This window comes from Apodemus sylvaticus, chromosome 19, assembly GCF_947179515.1.
Source record: "Apodemus sylvaticus chromosome 19, mApoSyl1.1, whole genome shotgun sequence".
Lineage (NCBI taxonomy): Eukaryota > Metazoa > Chordata > Mammalia > Rodentia > Muridae > Apodemus > Apodemus sylvaticus.
The window spans coordinates 27,626,988-27,643,024 of NC_067490.1; the positions used below are offsets into that span (position 1 = coordinate 27,626,988).

The window sequence follows — 16,037 nt, forward strand, 5'->3', positions numbered from 1 at the left end:
TCCAGAATCACCTGTATCTTTCCAGACGGATGCTCTGTACGCAGACGAGTGATCCCCCTGTCTCCGCCTCTTGGGTAGCAAATACTACAAATGGCACTACTGCACCCCGCACCTGTTTCCTTTGTTTGTTTAGTTGTTTTGCTTCGCTTGTTTTGTTTATAAAGTCTCCTATGTCCCAGGCCGGCATCAAATTCACTGTGTAGCCTGAACAGTCTTAAGCTTTTCCTCCTCCTGCCTGCCTCCACCTTCTGAGCGTCACACGCATGCGTGTGCCATGATGCCCAGTCGTACAGGGTGTTCTGGATGGAACCAGGGCTTTGTGCCTCTCAGACAAGCACTACCAACTGAGCCACACTTCCCGCCCAATCTCTGCATTTCTCACGAGCACTCCTAGGGTCCCACGCAGGCATGTGGTTGTCCAAATACCCACTCCATACAACGGTACGAGAATTGTTGCTTACAGCGTTTCAGTGGCTGCCTCGGCGTTTCCAGCCCCACGGGTGGGGGTGGGGTCAGTTCCCTCTAGTGGGACATTTCATTGCTTTGCCTGGCTGGTGTCCAGGTCAGTTTTGAATAGAGCAGACTGTTCCCCAGGCTGCCTGCTCTGTGTGGCTGAAGGCAGCCTGGACTCCAGTCACCATATGGTGCTGGCTAGCTAAGGGCTGGCTAACTAAGGTTACTAGGCCTAGTGGGGCCTGGCAGAGGACTTGCGTTTCAAGCAACTGTGACTGTTCAGTGGAGGTGGATAAGGAGTGCTTTCCATGTCTGTGTGCGGGCATGAAAGGCTGAGGCGTGCCTTGAGACGGTTTTGCCAGGGTTATCCCATAGTTCCATCAGGCTAGCCCTCAGGTCCTTGACTCAGGCCCTACTCCTTATAAGTACATGGGCACCTTTGTCTAGGACCCCTTCTGTCTTTGTTGTAGCTGGACACACAAGAAATAGATGGACTCATTCATTTTGCTTATCTTTTTTTTTTTAAATTAGTGTGTGTGTGTGTGTGTGTGTGTGTGTGTGTGTCTGTCTGTCTGTCTGTCTGTCTTAGGACATGTACTTGGCCTCCTGGTCATCTTGCCTCTACTTCCCAAGTTCTGGGACTACAGGCATGATGCACTGTGCCTCAGGAAATGTGGAGCCCCAGGATGCTAGGTGGCCGAGGTGCTGGGATGGCAGGATACCAAATGGAATGCTGGATGCCGGGATGCTTCAGTAGCATGGTAGTGAATGCCGGGCACTCGCCAGACCTGCCCTCGCCCTCCTTCCCTGTTGCTCTTCTCCCTTGCACTTCAGCAACCTCTGAGCATACGCTGTCTTGCCAGAACTTCATGAAACTGGGTTAGCGTGGGGGAAGGTTGTGCCCTCTCCCGGCCATCTCTAGACGCTTCCATGTGAAATAGGGTCTAGCCTGAACTGGTCGGCGCAAGGACAAACTCAACTTATCAGAATCAAATAACTTCAGTGTTTCTTTTCTCAACCTGATTGACCGAAAGAAATGGCAGAGCCCCAGGCCACGCCCCTCCCCTCTACTCCCTAGGGATACAGGATCAGACTGCCCCTTACACCCCCACCCCACCCCACCACTCCCTGCTTCCAATTGGATGACACAGGGGGATCAGCCTTCTGGCCTCCGTGAGTGGATTCACAACGTTCCCACAGCAGCCAGATCTCCCCTCTCTGCCTGTGGAGCCCTGAGGCGCTCCTTTTTTTCTGCTTGGAAAAGCTGTGTATACAGGCGTGTAACTGCTGAAGCTGTTTCCTGCTACGGTCTGGGTCCCAGAGAGAGGGGCGTGGAGACTTGGCGCCTGAGGCAATGCCTGACGAGTCCCAGCCTCTTATCGGAGCTTCCCTCTCAGTCTCCTTGCTGGGACCCCTCCAGCAGGGCGGAAGCAGGGCCAGAACTGCAATCCCTCAGGGGCCTCAGTGGAAGAGCCCCCGCTGGAGGCTATCCAAACGTGAAACCAGTTCTCCGGTGAGGCAGTTTGCCAAGTCATGGGAGAGGCAGAAAGACCCCTGAGGAGGGAGGAGGGAAGAGGGAAGGGAGATGGTGTCCTGCTTGGCAAGGCTCAGCTGCCTCCCTCCCTCCCTCCCTCTCTGAAGAACCAGTTGCCTCCGGGGCTTTCCCACCCCTCCCCCTCATGAGCACACAGCTGTTTGGAGCTTGAGCTGAAAGTCCCCAAGAACCGAGAATTCCTTTTACCCTTGATCCACCCATCCCGCATCCTGACACATGCCCACCGTGGGTGCCCAGGGCATCTCTCTCTGGTGGCTCGCTTACGCACGGAACCAATGAATATTCTCCTTCAGCCCGGTTGCCTAGCAACCTAGAATGCCTAAGCATCTTGCTCTTGGTTAAGTATTCTGGGAAGGGCATCCATCTATCCATTCATCCGTCTGCCCATCCGTTTATACATGCTTTATTCAAGGTCACCCCACCTTTAGCAACATCCACAAGGTTGAAACTGGGTGTTGACTGCACCCCAGAAAAATTATTTCAGGACAGGTCTGCATGGAACAGAACTAGGCTTAATATGTAGAGGCAGAAAAAAAAACATGTGAGCACACACATTAATTCTAAGCAAGGACGATCAGAGAGAGACTAGTAGGTTCAGTGTCTTATCAATAACATATGACTTCATGGCTTTATGCTATAGTATCCAAAAGATGTCTTTTTTTGTTTGTTTGTTTTTTGTTTGTTTGTTTGTTGTTGTTTTTCCGAGATAGGGTTTCTTTGTGTAGCTCTGACTGTCCTGGAACTCACTTTGTAGACCAGGCTGGCATCAAAGTCAGAAATCCACCTGCCTCTGCCTCCCAAGTGCTGGGATTAAAGGCTTGCACCACCTCTGCCCGACTTTCTTTGTTTCTTTCTTTGTTTCTTTCTTTGTTTCTTTCTTCCTTTCTTCTTTTCTTCCTTTCTTGGCTTTTTGAGACAGGGTTTCTCTGTATAGCCCTGTCCTGGAATTAGCTCAGTAGACCATGCTGGCCTCAAACTCAGAGATCCACCTGCCTCTGCTTCCTGAATGCTGGGATTAAAAATGTGTGCCACCAAGCCTGGCTTTAAAAAAAAAAAGATTTATTTATTTATTTTATGTATGTGAATACACTGTAGCTGCCTTCAGACACATCAGAATAGTGCATCGGATCCCATTACAGATGATTGTGAGCCCCCATGTGGTTGCTGAGAATTGATCTCAGGACCTCTGGAAGAGCAGTCAGTGCTCTTAATTGTAGAGCCATCTCTCCAGCCTGCCTGGTATTTTTCTTTTTAATTTTAAACAATTTTCATTTGTTTAATGAAATGAATTGTAAGGTGTTAATGAGGCGCTTTGCTGGGGTCTGCGGTGGGTAGGAGTGTGGATAAGTTACAAAGGTCGGCAGCCTTGTTCTTCTGCGAGCGCGGCTCATTTGTTGTTTATAAAACCTTTGAGATGACTTAGAAAAATGAGTCTTGTCCCTGGAGCAATCTGTACTGATTTTGTCAGTTGTATGACCGAGGAACCTAAGTTAGATCCTGTGGGGGAGGGGCCTTTTCCACTTCCCACACCCCCTTGGCTTTCCTGTCTCTCTATCCATTCTCACCTGGAACACAAATTCATCGTCCCAGTGGAAAAGAACGTTTGCATCCAGGAAAGAAAAGACGCATACGAAAAAGAGAAAGTGATGGAGGCGCTCAGGGAAGGACTTGGAGCTCTGGATGCTAAGTCAGCACAGGAAGAACAGGGATTTTTGCTTCTCTGGGCTTTAATGGAGAAGAAGAATGGTCTTAGGGGGTACGCCGGGTGGCGCGCCCCCGGGTGGGGAGTAGTGGGAAGGGCTGGGGCCAGATGGCGCCCACCAAGGCTGGGAGTGAGGTGTGGCTCTCATCCCCAGGGCCTTGTGGGGCCTGTGTTCGGCTCTGTGTTGTGCACGAAGGGTTTTCAGCAGCTAGAGTCACCCGGAGTACTGGGCTGGGTGTCTTGAGAAGCAACCCGCGTCTCGACCGCGTTCACTTAACTGGGTTAAGGTGCTCGTCGGCGCCCCCGTGTGTTGGAGACTGGAAGAGTTTGGGAGAAGATTGTGGACAGGATACAAACCACAACAGTTGTCCTGAGGAGGAGAGTGAGATAAAACAAAAGGAGGCCACCATAGCCTAAGAAGAGAACAGAGAGTGAGGGAAGAACGCACCCCCAGGAGATCCCAGAGGAAGCTTCAGCAGAGAATGGCCGGAGAGCAGGAGGGGAAGAGAAATGGGCTGGAGAGAGGGAGGGGCGTGCCGTGCAGCCCCAGCAAGGGCCACCCTCTCACTGAAGGTGACTGAGGACACCCCCCCCCGGGGAGTTTGGGGTTTTTGTTTGTTTGTTTGTTTGTTTTTTAAGGAAAAAAGGACATTGCATAAGGAGAGTACTGAGATACAAAGGCCAGGGAGAAGTATGAGGCAGGGGGATGATGCTCTTGAGAACTGTGGCTGTTTGCCCTGAGTGGTGTATGAGAATGTTTCCCAGTTGATGCCCACTGCCATCTCCCAGACAGCGAGGCTGGGTGCTGCTCCCTCGGGTGACTCCCAGCCTCGCTAGGGCCTGACACACTGTGGCCCTCGCCAAATGTAGGCATCTATCTGTGAGGGACTCGGCCTGACATCTTCCCTTACTGTTCCTGGTGTTTGTACCCAGCAACCAGAGAGCTGATCCAGCTGAGTGGAGAGTGCTGCCCATGACCAGCCGTGCCCAGGCAGAGCTGGGCTGGGCATGAGATCCTGGCATTGTTCACCACTGACAAGGACATGCTAGTGGGTTGGCTTTTAGTGGCGCCTTGGCCGCGGGACTGGAGAGTTGAGCGCCATGGAGCAGAGGATGTTGGGAAGGCCATCCAGGGAAGAGACAGTAGAGATTTCCAACCAGGCAAGGATCACAGGACCAGTATGTGCTTGTCAACCCTGGAGGAGAAGTAGCATGAATTTTTAGCCATGTTATAACTCACTTATTACACAGGGCATCCTGCAGGGCAAGATTTGCCCGAGTCTCTGCCAAGTGAGCCCCATTCTGGGCCCCCTCTTCTCCCTTCTTGACCCTGTGAACTCCTGGCTTTGGAGTCCTCACACATTCCTTCCTCTCTGGCTAGTCACCTGGCCTTGGGGTTTTCAAGGCTGCAGTGGGCACACCCTACCATGGTTGGGTGGAGGAGCTGCCCGACTGCTCATCCTACCAGAGTTCAGTCTCCCTTCTTCCCGGAAGTGCCTAGGAACCCTGCATTGCTGTGATGGAGAGGAGCCTGGGTTAATGACTTCAAAACAAAAAAGGCCACTAGAAGAGGAGGGGAGGGGGAGAAGAAGGGTTAGAAGCTTATCATCAGGAGCCCAACTCCCAAACCTGACTGTGTTTCTGGAATTTGTAGCTATCTTCAGACACACCAGAAGAGGGCATCGGATCCCATTACAGATGGTTGTGAGCCACCATGTGGTTGCTGGGAATTGAACTCAGGACCTCTGGAAGAGCAGTCAGTTTTTCTTAACCACTGGGCCATCTCTCCAGCCACTCTTTTTCTTTTCTTTTCTCTCTCTCTCTTTTTTTTTTTTTTTGAGACAAAGTCTAAGCTGCCCTGGCAGGTCTTTGTTGTTGTTGTTGTTTTGTTTTGTTTTGCTTTTTTGGTTTTTGTTTCTTTTTTTTTCAAGACAGGGTTTCTCTGTGTAGCCCTGGCTGTCCTGGAACTCACTCTGTAGACCAGGCTGGCCTCGAACTCAGAAATCCGCCTGCCTCTGCCTCCCAAATGCTGGGATTAAAGGCATGCCCCACCACCGCCCGGCTGCCCTGGCAGGTCTTGAACTTGCAATTGTCTTGCCTACAACAGCTGAGTAGCCGGGATTACAGATTTATGGCTATACGGTTCCATCAGCTGGAAAACCTTGCCAAAGGTGCTAGACTCGGGAGCAGAAGACTGCTGGACCATGTTTCTCCTCTACCCCACTCTACTTGCGGCTCACCTCCCCCACCCCATTCCCTCCCATCTCCTTTATAATGAGTGCTTACCATGTCCCAGATGCTAGGCAGGTGCTCTGCCACTGATCCATGATCCCCAGCCCCCTCTGGCATCTTTGTACAGCCCAGAGACTCTGAAGACACAAGGCCAATAAAGCTAGCCCAGCATGGCATACAGTTCCTTGTGTAGCTAAGGGTAGCCGTGAACTTCTGAGCCTCCTGCCCCCGGCTCCTGAGTGCTGCTGGGATTACAGGTGTGTGTTCACTGCTTCCGTCTGTATGCAGTGCTAGGGATCAGGCTTTGCGCTAGCAGTCTCAACCCTACTGCTTTTGTATGGTGGGTCACTCAGCAGGTTACTTTACACTAGTATCACCACAACACATGGTAGCTGTGATGTCATTAATCAGCCAGGACTCTACAGCTCCGTGGCTCTATTTTTAATGGCAGGAACCCGTGACTACTTACACTTTCCTTTATCTAAATACTATGTGTGATGCTTTAGCCTGTGAGGTCAACAGAGAAACTCCTGGAAATGAGGATAGATAGAAGGGTTTGTCATCCATCCATTCATTCGTTCATTCGTTCATTCATTCATTCGCTCGTTCATGCATCAGATCTCATTCTGGCTCAGCAGAACTTTGTAGCTCAAACTAGCATTGAATTTAAAAATATATTCCCGCCTCAGTTTCCTAGGTGCTGGGATTACAGGTCAGTACTGTTGTGTCCTGTCTCCTTGCTAGCATTTTGGGTGTTTTATTGCTTTTTGTTGCATGTAGTGTTTGCTACCCTGCTTTAAGCTCCGGGCAGATCAGCCCCACCCAGGTTCCCTCAGATCTACAGATGAAACAGATACACACACACACACACACACTCTAACTTATTTTCAACCTGCCTAATTGGCTCAATTGCCGGGTGCTTCTAATCTCCCGTGGCTGCGTGCCCTTCCCCATTCTCTTAGCTCAGCACCTCTTAATCTGCCCTCAGCTTAGTTGCATTTCTAATCTCCTGCCTGGAGAACCGGCCAGGATCTCACATGGCTGGTCACCTTCTTTTCTTCCGAAGCACTGCGAAATCTATTTTCCTATTCCTGCATCTCTTAGCCTGCCTGCAGGAACCCGGAAGTCCTGCCTCTTTCCTCCCCCCAGCAATTGGCGCCTGGCATTTATTATCGATCAAGAACCAATTGAGGAACAGGACCTTAGCATCAGAAACCCCATAGTTGTTTGTTTTGTTCGTTTGTTTTAAAGGACAAGCAAAGTTTACTGGATAGAGTAACAGCTACTGGAAGTAATAGTTTTTGTTTACTGGGAGACTTTCAAAGAATATTTATTTCATGTGTGCGAGTGTTCTGCCTACTTGTATGTCTGTGCATCCCATGCATGCTGTGACTGTGGAGGCAAAGAGGGCATCTGATTCCTTAGAAATGGAGTTATAGATGGCTGTGACCTGTTGCTCAGGTGCTGGGAACTGAACCTGGGTCCTCTTCAAGAGCACCGAGTGTTCTTAACTGCCGAACCATCTCTGCAGACTCTGATTTTGGGTGTTTGTTTGAGGCAGGGTCCAAAGGCTGGTCTAAAGTACACGGTGTACTTTAGAAGCTGGCCTCGAACTCCTAATCCTCCTGCCTTACTTCCAGAGTGCTGGGGTGTGACCTTTAAATGACCTATTAAAGAAACCCCAACAGGTGTGGTAGAGTACACCTGCGATCCCAGCTCTTAGGAGGTTGGGCAGGTGGATAAAAGATCCAGAGCAGCCTGGACTACATGGAGAGACCCTATCTCAAAAAGAGAGGTGAACACTTTGGTTTTGACAGGGCCTAAGGTCTCTCTTCAAAAGTTTTGTAGAAAGATGTCTCTGTTCCATGTCTATGATGCCCTGAGCCCTGAGTACCTGTCTCTTTACAGGACAAGGGTGTCCCCCACCTGAAGAGGGCAGGTTGGGTCCCAAGCTGTGCTCCTGAGCTGAGTGCCTGCAGCCAGCCTGAGGAACACCATGGCACCCCCTCTCCCCACGGAGAAAGGACTCACTCTGCCTCAGGATTTCCGGGACCTTGTACACAGCCTGAAGATTCGAGGCAGATACGTCCTGTTCCTGGCATTTGTGGTCATAGTTTTTATCTTCATCGAAAAGGAAAATAAAATCATATCCAGGTAAGGAACTCAACCACAGGTCCCTTTTATCAAAGGTGGGGTCAGAGGTGACACTACGGGAATCAAGAAGTACATTCCTTCTACGAGCGGTCACCAGGCAGACCCTGTGTCTTAGGCCAAGGTCAAGTGCAGAGGGGTGAGACTTGGACAGCCCAGGCTGGCACCCCCATACTGGCCCTTCTCAACTGCAAGCCCTTAGGTGAAACACTTGCCTTTGTTGAGGTGGGCCTTTCTAATCGGTGACTAGAGATGGGCCTGTCTTGTTGAGAAGGTAAATGTGGAAATATAAACCACATTTTGCCCATGGCCTGACACATAGCTGATGCTTCGTATGTGCTGGTATGACTATTTCACCCTTTATTCTAGCACCCCTTAGCAGTACCTCCCCTCTGCAAGTTTTGATGTCAGGAGTGGAGGTGAGTTCACGGGAAGCAGGATGCTGGTTTGGCCACTCTGGTGGGTGGAACCATCGTGAGTAGCTACACAGATTGTTTATCCTTCGACTCCAAGGGAGTAACACTTGGAGTCAAGCTATATATTCCTTGAGTTGGCAGGGTACTGCTGTGTGGGGTGGACCTGCTAGACACAGAACCATTTCTTTCTTTCTTTCTTTCTTTCTTTCTTTCTTTCTTTCTTTCTTTCTTTCTTTCTTTCTTTCTTTCTTTCTTTCTTTCTTTTTTGTTGTTGTTGTTGTTTTTCGAGACAGGGTTTCTCTGTGTAGTCCTGGCTGTCCTGGAACTCACTCTGTAGACCAGGCTGGCCTCGAACTTAGAAATCTGCCTGCCTCTGCCTCCCAAGTGCTGGGATTAAAGGCGTGTGCCACCACTGCCCCGCCAGAACCATTTCTTAATCCTCATCTCCCAGATGCATAGCTTGGCACAACATCCTCAGCCAGGGAGGACAGGTTAAGGACTGCCAACCCATCAGCTCATGCCCGCCACATACCACGTCACTCTCCTGGACGCTGCTACTGACTGGCACCAGACGAGCCAGAAATGTCAGAGGGTAAAGTGCCCGAGTTCTTTCGTGAAAGTGAGCCTGTATGAAGCCATTACTAGTCACTTAGCTTCTCAAACTGAATCACTCCCGGGTTCTTGCCAAAGAAACCACACTCGAACCTTAGCTTCTAGGCCTGCTCTGGAGAGACCCAGCTAAGATTGCTTAGTACCAGAGATGGCCTCCCAAATCAGTCACAGCCGATGTCCTTTTTAAATCCCCTCCCAGGGTCTCTGACAAGCTGAAGCAGATCCCTCAATTTGTGGCAGATGCCAATAGCACTGACCCAGCCCTGCTCCTATCGGAAAACGCATCTCTCTTGTCCCTGAGCGAGTTGGATTCCACCTTCTCCCATCTGCGGAGCCGTCTGCACAACCTGAGTCTGGAGCTGGGTGTGGAGCCAGCGATGGAGGCCCAGGGCCAGGAGGCTGCAGCAGCGAAGTCATCCCAGCAGGATGGAGCAGGGACCCGGCGGCACGTGCTCCTCATGGCCACCACCCGCACGGGCTCCTCATTCGTGGGCGAGTTCTTCAACCAGCAGGGCAATATCTTCTACCTCTTCGAGCCACTGTGGCACATCGAGCGCACCGTGTTCTTCCAGCAGGGAGGTGCCAGCGCGGCGGGCTCGGCCTTGGTCTACCGCGATGTCCTCAAGCAGCTGTTGCTATGCGACCTGTATGTGTTGGAGCCCTTCATCAGCCCACCGCCCGAGGACCACTTGACTCATTTCCTGTTCCGCCGGGGATCCAGCCGCTCGCTCTGCGAGGATCCGGTGTGCACACCCTTCGTCAAGAAGGTCTTCGAGAAGTACCACTGCCGAAACCGTCGCTGCGGGCCACTCAATGTGACCTTGGCGGCCGAGGCGTGCCTCCGCAAGGACCACGTGGCCCTCAAAGCCGTGCGCATCCGTCAGCTGGAGTTCCTGCAGCCGCTGGCTGAGGACCCAAGGCTGGACCTGCGAGTCATCCAGCTGGTGCGCGACCCCCGGGCCGTGCTGGCTTCACGCATAGTGGCCTTCGCGGGCAAGTACAAGAGTTGGAAGAAGTGGCTGTCCGAGGGGCAGGATCAGCTGAGCGAGGAGGAGGTGCAGCGGTTGCGGGGCAACTGTGAGAACATCCGCCTGTCTGCAGAGGTGGGCTTGCGGCAGCCAGCCTGGCTGCGCGGTCGCTACATGCTGGTGCGCTACGAGGATGTGGCACGCTGGCCACTGCAGAAGGCCCGGGAGATGTACGGCTTCGCGGGCATCCCCTTGACCCCGCAGGTAGAGGACTGGATCCAGAAGAACACGCAGGTGGCCCGCGACAGCAGCGACGTCTACTCCACGCAGAAGAACTCCTCGGAGCAGTTTGAGAAGTGGCGTTTCAGCATGCCCTTCAAGCTGGCACAGGTGGTGCAGGCCGCCTGCGGCCCAGCCATGCATCTCTTTGGCTACAAATTGGCCAGAGATGCCGCCTCCCTCACCAACCGCTCCATCAGCCTCCTGGAGGAGCGGGGCACCTTCTGGGTCACATAGTGGAGGATGTCCGGGGACCTTTAGAACCCCTTCTCGTGAAAGGCTGGCCCTGCTTCCCTCACACCCAGCCTGGCAGGCAGTGAGACACAGCCCTGGCAGAGAGTCAAAATGGGGAGAGGTGATGGGAACATAGCCCCTGGCTGTAGTACTAGGCCCCTTGCCAACTAGATTTCCCAGTGCAGCTACAGCTTGGGACTCCTTAGTGGTACTGGTCATAAGGTGAGGACAGTGTCCCGAGCAGGCCCAGGTAGGTACCTGTGTGAGGACACACCTCCCTGACTCTTTCTGACACTGTCACAGAAACACACGCCAAGCACATAAAGGCCTGTATGCTGTGTGGGCCAGAGTCCAAGTATTTAACAACCAGAAGGGCCTAAGGCCCTCTCCAGCCGCTCAGACCTCCTACTGTCTTAAGTGTTAACCTCTTCCTCTCAGAGTCAGAGAGGCCTGCAATCTGGCTGGGTCCTTGGAAGGGAGAGGACGGCCCAGGGTGAGGAAGGGGGCATTGGAAGCGCCTCAGGGAACAGGGGCTGTTTGCCAGCTGACCTGAAAATGGTTCGATTAGCTGTTCTAGTCACTCATGAGTGACTAGCAGTCTGTGTAGAGCAAGACACACAAAGTGCGAGTAAAACAGACAAGCCTGGGGGTGTGGCTCAGTGGAAAAACCCCTGCCTCTCATGCTCTGGGGCCTGGGTGTGATTCTGAGCACTATAAATACAAGGGAAAATAAGACATACATATATGTGCAGCAGAGAGAGAGACAGAGAAGCAAAATAAACACATTTGCTCCCCTTATAAACACACATTCCTCTCTCTCTCTCTCTCTCTCTCTCTCTCTCTCTCTCTCTCACACACACACACAAACACACACACACACACACACACACACACACACACACACGCACTGGTACAGGAGAGCTTCCTTTTTCCACTCTTTATGCTTCCGTGGGTTTGGGTTTGTTTTGTTGTTGTTGTTGCTGCTCTTGTTTTGTTTTGTTTTTCTGTATCACATATCTAAACAAGGAGCCTCGAATTACATTTCTTAGGGTTATGTGAAGAGGGGGTATATTCAAGGACAATGACGCTTTTCCCTGACCAAAACTGGGAAGGAATGATGGGTCTCTGGACTCTGAACTCCCACTGAGCGTCTTAGGTTGCCATGGCTACCTCCTCCAACCCATCCGAATGCTTCTGCTGGCAGGCAGAATATTTAGAAATGGCATGGGTAGCCTTCATATGACAACAGCCCAAAGGCCCCATCCTGCCCACTCCTGGGGAGCATTTGAAGGCTTTCTGAGGCCTAACCAGCAGGGTCAGCTTCAGTTCCTGAAAGAGAAAGATGGTTCAAGGAGGGCCTCCTCTCTCTAGCCAGGCCTCCTCAGGGGCTAGCCAAGAACTTCAGAGTACTCTGCAGGGGGAAGTCACTTTAGGACATAGCCTGCCATTTCCCTCCTAGTTGACAGAGGTCAGTCCTCAGGTGGCCATGGTTACAGCTAGTGACTGAAAAAGAAGTCTGCTTTCAGGCTTTGGGAAGAGGTATGCTGAACTCAGGATGGGCAGGTATCTTATTCGGGATTTTAAGGTTATTTATAACTTGGTGCTATTTGGGACTTTGTTTCTGTAAAACTACTCAGAAGCAGCAGGGTTTGAGGACCAGGGTAGGCTGAGATCCAGTAGGGAGCATTCGGCTCCTGGTTAAAGGACAGACCAGAAAGGACTTCTAGTACGATCGGAGTCATGCTAGGGCCCCACATGTTCTTCTGTGTAAACTTCACGAGGAATGATTCTCAGAAGCTACCTTAGGCCCTGGGTCTGTAGCTCAGTTTGAATGGAGTTCGTCTACCGTATATGAAGGCCTGGGTTCTGTGCCCTGCGTCACGTCATATAGCATACCTCTATCCCAGCATTCAGGAAATTGAAGGTTAGAGGTCAAAAGTTCAAGGTGCAGCTATGTGTCTATTTAGAGGTCAGAGTCTGTAAGGAAAATACTTAAAGCTTCCTCTGTCCAGAGCAGGCAGTATTCCTTCTCAAGAACAGGCTGTTTGAAAATCCCTTCTTGTAAGCCCCAACAATGGGGAGTCTGGGGGAACTCTTGACTGAGCAGCTAGGATTCCCCCAAGCAGAAGCTCTTCTCTCCCTGTGCAAGCTGAGGTGTAGAGCCCCGGGAAGCCTTGGAACCGCCGCAGTGGGGGTTAACACGCTGACTCTCTGGACACTTGCTGCATCTGGCACTGTGAGAGCCCAGGATGGAGCTGGTGTGAGTACCAAGACGCAGGACGCATAGCATGGAAGCGGGCCTAGCACCGGTGCAGAGGATGGTCCGGGATGCTCCCTGGGGTTGGGGTTTGTTATCCACCTACTCAGCCGGGTCGCAAGCACAGGTGATCGTCCATCACTCAAGCCAGCCTCTGCTCTTGATTTTAACAATCCAAGAACAAGTGGGTAAGGGACAAAGAGACATCAGCTCTTCGTACTCGGTGGGGACGGGACAGCATGTCGTGGGCAGGCTCGGGAGTACGTTATCTTCTCTTCAAGTTCTTCATCCATTCGCTCCTCTGCGTGGCATGTGGGGTGGGAGGGGCTGAGCTGGAAGTTTCCTTCCTTCTTCTCTGTGGGGGATGGGGTGCAAGGCAAAGAGCCACCTCTCAGCTCTTTGAGGACAGACCCCCCACAATGGACCTTTGGAACATCTCAGGACATTGACAATGTTGCGTGCAATGCAAGTTGACTTTATTTATTTTGTAGGAAAAAGAGAGACGGTATTCTTTGCAGGGACCTAAAACTGTACCCTAATCAAGAAGTACAATTAATAATAGTATTAATAATAATAGGGATGATTCACAAGCCACACACAATACACACACACACCAGGACACCCAAGACCATGGAGGAGATGAGACAGAGCCAGGTCATAGAAGCCCAGGATGCCAAAGAGGTTCTGTGGGTCAATAATTGATCAGGAAATACAATACGCGGGCCCTTTGTACAGCACCACTCAGGTGTCTGCAACAACAGAGCAGCTCAGGTGGGTGGATGGGCAGGCAAATGGAGCCATGAAACACATCCCCTGAGGCTCACCAAGCCAGCCAGCCAGCGCCAATTCTGAAGGTTCGGAAAGGGACAGTGTGGGGCAGACTACTGGGCGTCTTCTCTGGTGATATGCTAGACTTGTGCTTTGGGCTCTTAGGACAGAGAAAGTGGCCATGCTGGTGGCATGGGACAACTGCTCATCCAACTCCAAAGGTCAAAGGGCACCAGGTGGCCTATGACAGTAACACTCTTTCCTACCATTAGGGGTGTCTGCCCCATGGTGGAAGATGCCCCCACTGAAAGCCATGGGGTTTCTGGTCCTAAGGGGGTAGGAAGGACTTAGGAGTCCCAGATGGCTTGATCCCAGCCCCCCAAATCCCTCAGCTGTCTTCCACATTAGAGCCATTTCAGTTGACCATGGACTTGTCCCTTTTGAGAAGTCCTGGGCTTTGAAAGACAGGAGCACCTCCAAGGCAGTCTCATGTTAATCCCACAACAGAGGCAGAGGGATCATACTAAAGGAGAGAGAGAGAGAGAGAGAGAGAGAGAGAGAGAGAGAGAGAGAGAGAGAGAGAGAGAGAGAGAGAAGTGGGGGCTAGACTCCCAAGAAGCCAAGTGGGTCCAGCCAAGCTGTACTCATGGCAAGGAGGGAACGTCACTAAAATCGGGGCCTGGAGCTGGTGTGTTGTTGGTGAGATCCTGTGGTATGACTAGGTGTGAATGAGTTTCCTGAGCATGCTCACACCCGCTCCCAGCTTTAGACTTAGAAATAGTGCCACCTTGATGCCTTACCTCAAAAGAATGAGGCAAAACTTGCAGCTTCCAGTGTCTGAGGACCTTTAGGATCCTTTGAGCTGTGTCCTTGTCACTACATGGGGACATGTGTTCCTGAGATAGAGATATGGTGCCCCCTTACCGCCTTGCTTATGCTGTGGACCAGCTTCTTACTGGGCATCTAGAATGGCTCTACCATTTGCTTCCACTATATTTGCTTGAACTTTGGCTCCTGCCATGTCTCCATCTCTCCTGGATAGTCTAGTCCCAGGGTCTAACCACCACTCTCCACTTCCTGGTGGGTCCTACAAGCGCTATCTTTGTGTCAGTACCTGGACCGTGTCCTGCCTCATGGCTAAATGGTACAGGACATCTTCCCAGTCTGAGTGGTCATGGCACATGGATGTGTGCTCATGAGTACATGCATGGTGTGTGTGGGTGGATGGGCGCATCCTGTTCTGCCTCTGGTGCGGCCACACAGTCACAACTTCTTTCTGTCAATGACCTTCTTGTTCTCCTTGTGGCTGCAGATTATCTTGCAACGCCCGGTTTTGCTGTTTTCATCTGAGAACTGACAACAGGGTATTCAGAGTACAGTTCATGACCTAGGATGTGAAACCCTTCTCCTCATAGCTTACCAAACTTATTTAATTAAAAGTGAACATACAGGGGTTGGAGAGATGGTTCAGTGGTTAAGAGCACTGGCTGCTCTTGCAAAGGACCTGAGTTCGAATCCCAGGAACCACATGGTGGCTTATTACCATCTGTAATGAGTTCTGGTGCCCTCTTCTGGCATGCAGGTGTACATGCAGATAGCGCACTCATGCATAAAATAAATAAATCTTTAAAAAACAAAATAAAAATAAATGAACATGCCGTAAATTCTGTAGTGTTTTTTTTTTCCCACTTGTTCTTAGAATCAATCTAGTCATGAACATGAACAGAGGATACAACATTTGCAGCAAAGAGAAAGACATGACTTTCACAAAGAAGTTTTTCCTGCCCATTCCCAAGGGCCAGCAGCCGGAGAGGAGATGGATCAGTGTAGGTGTTGGGCCCAAAGGATGTTATTTATGGTCCCAGGATGGTGGACCTGATGACCCTGCTTGGTGGCACCAAATGCAAGTGTGGCAGCTGAGACACTCGGATATTATAGAGTGGGGACAGGAACACTGACCCACTATCAGAGGACCTGGTGTCAAGTCCCAGCTCTCTGTCACAGTCTAACCTTGAGCAAGTCACTTATCTGGGGGTGAGGGGGAGCTGTCACTTTGTTTTAGAAACGAAAGGTGTAGAGGCCCACAGGCATTGTCACCAAAAGCCTTGGTATGGATTTAAAAGTCAGTTAAAGGACTGATTGTCCTTTTCCCATGCCAAACACACTTGAGGCTCCTTTCTGCCTTCAATGATGAGAAGAAGGCTGGAACCGTTTTAGCTGAGAAGTATAACCGGGTCCCTTCAAGCTGCAGCAATGCTTCTCTGCTGGAATAACCTTGGTGTGAGTTAGATTTCAGCCATCTAAGAGTCAGTTACTGGGACACACGCTGTCATAGTCAGGGTTTGACTGCTGTGAACAGACGCCATGACCAAGGCAACTCCTATAAGGACAACATTTAACTGGGGTTGCC

At 51.2% G+C, this 16,037-nt stretch overlaps 1 protein-coding gene across 1 annotated transcript in view; it reads left to right on the forward strand.

Moving 5' to 3' along the window:
* Nucleotides 1-15,282, forward strand: part of Chst3 (carbohydrate sulfotransferase 3) — a 38,501-nt gene extending 23,219 nt beyond the window's left edge. Inside the window, exons 2-3 of the mRNA XM_052163614.1 lie at nt 7,851-8,096; nt 9,321-15,282. Of these exons, the coding sequence (XP_052019574.1) occupies nt 7,939-8,096; nt 9,321-10,605 (1,443 nt within the window). The 5' untranslated portion in view covers nt 7,851-7,938 and the 3' untranslated portion in view covers nt 10,606-15,282. The remainder of the gene's footprint in view (nt 1-7,850; nt 8,097-9,320) is intronic.
* Nucleotides 15,283-16,037: the final 755 nt, after the last annotated feature.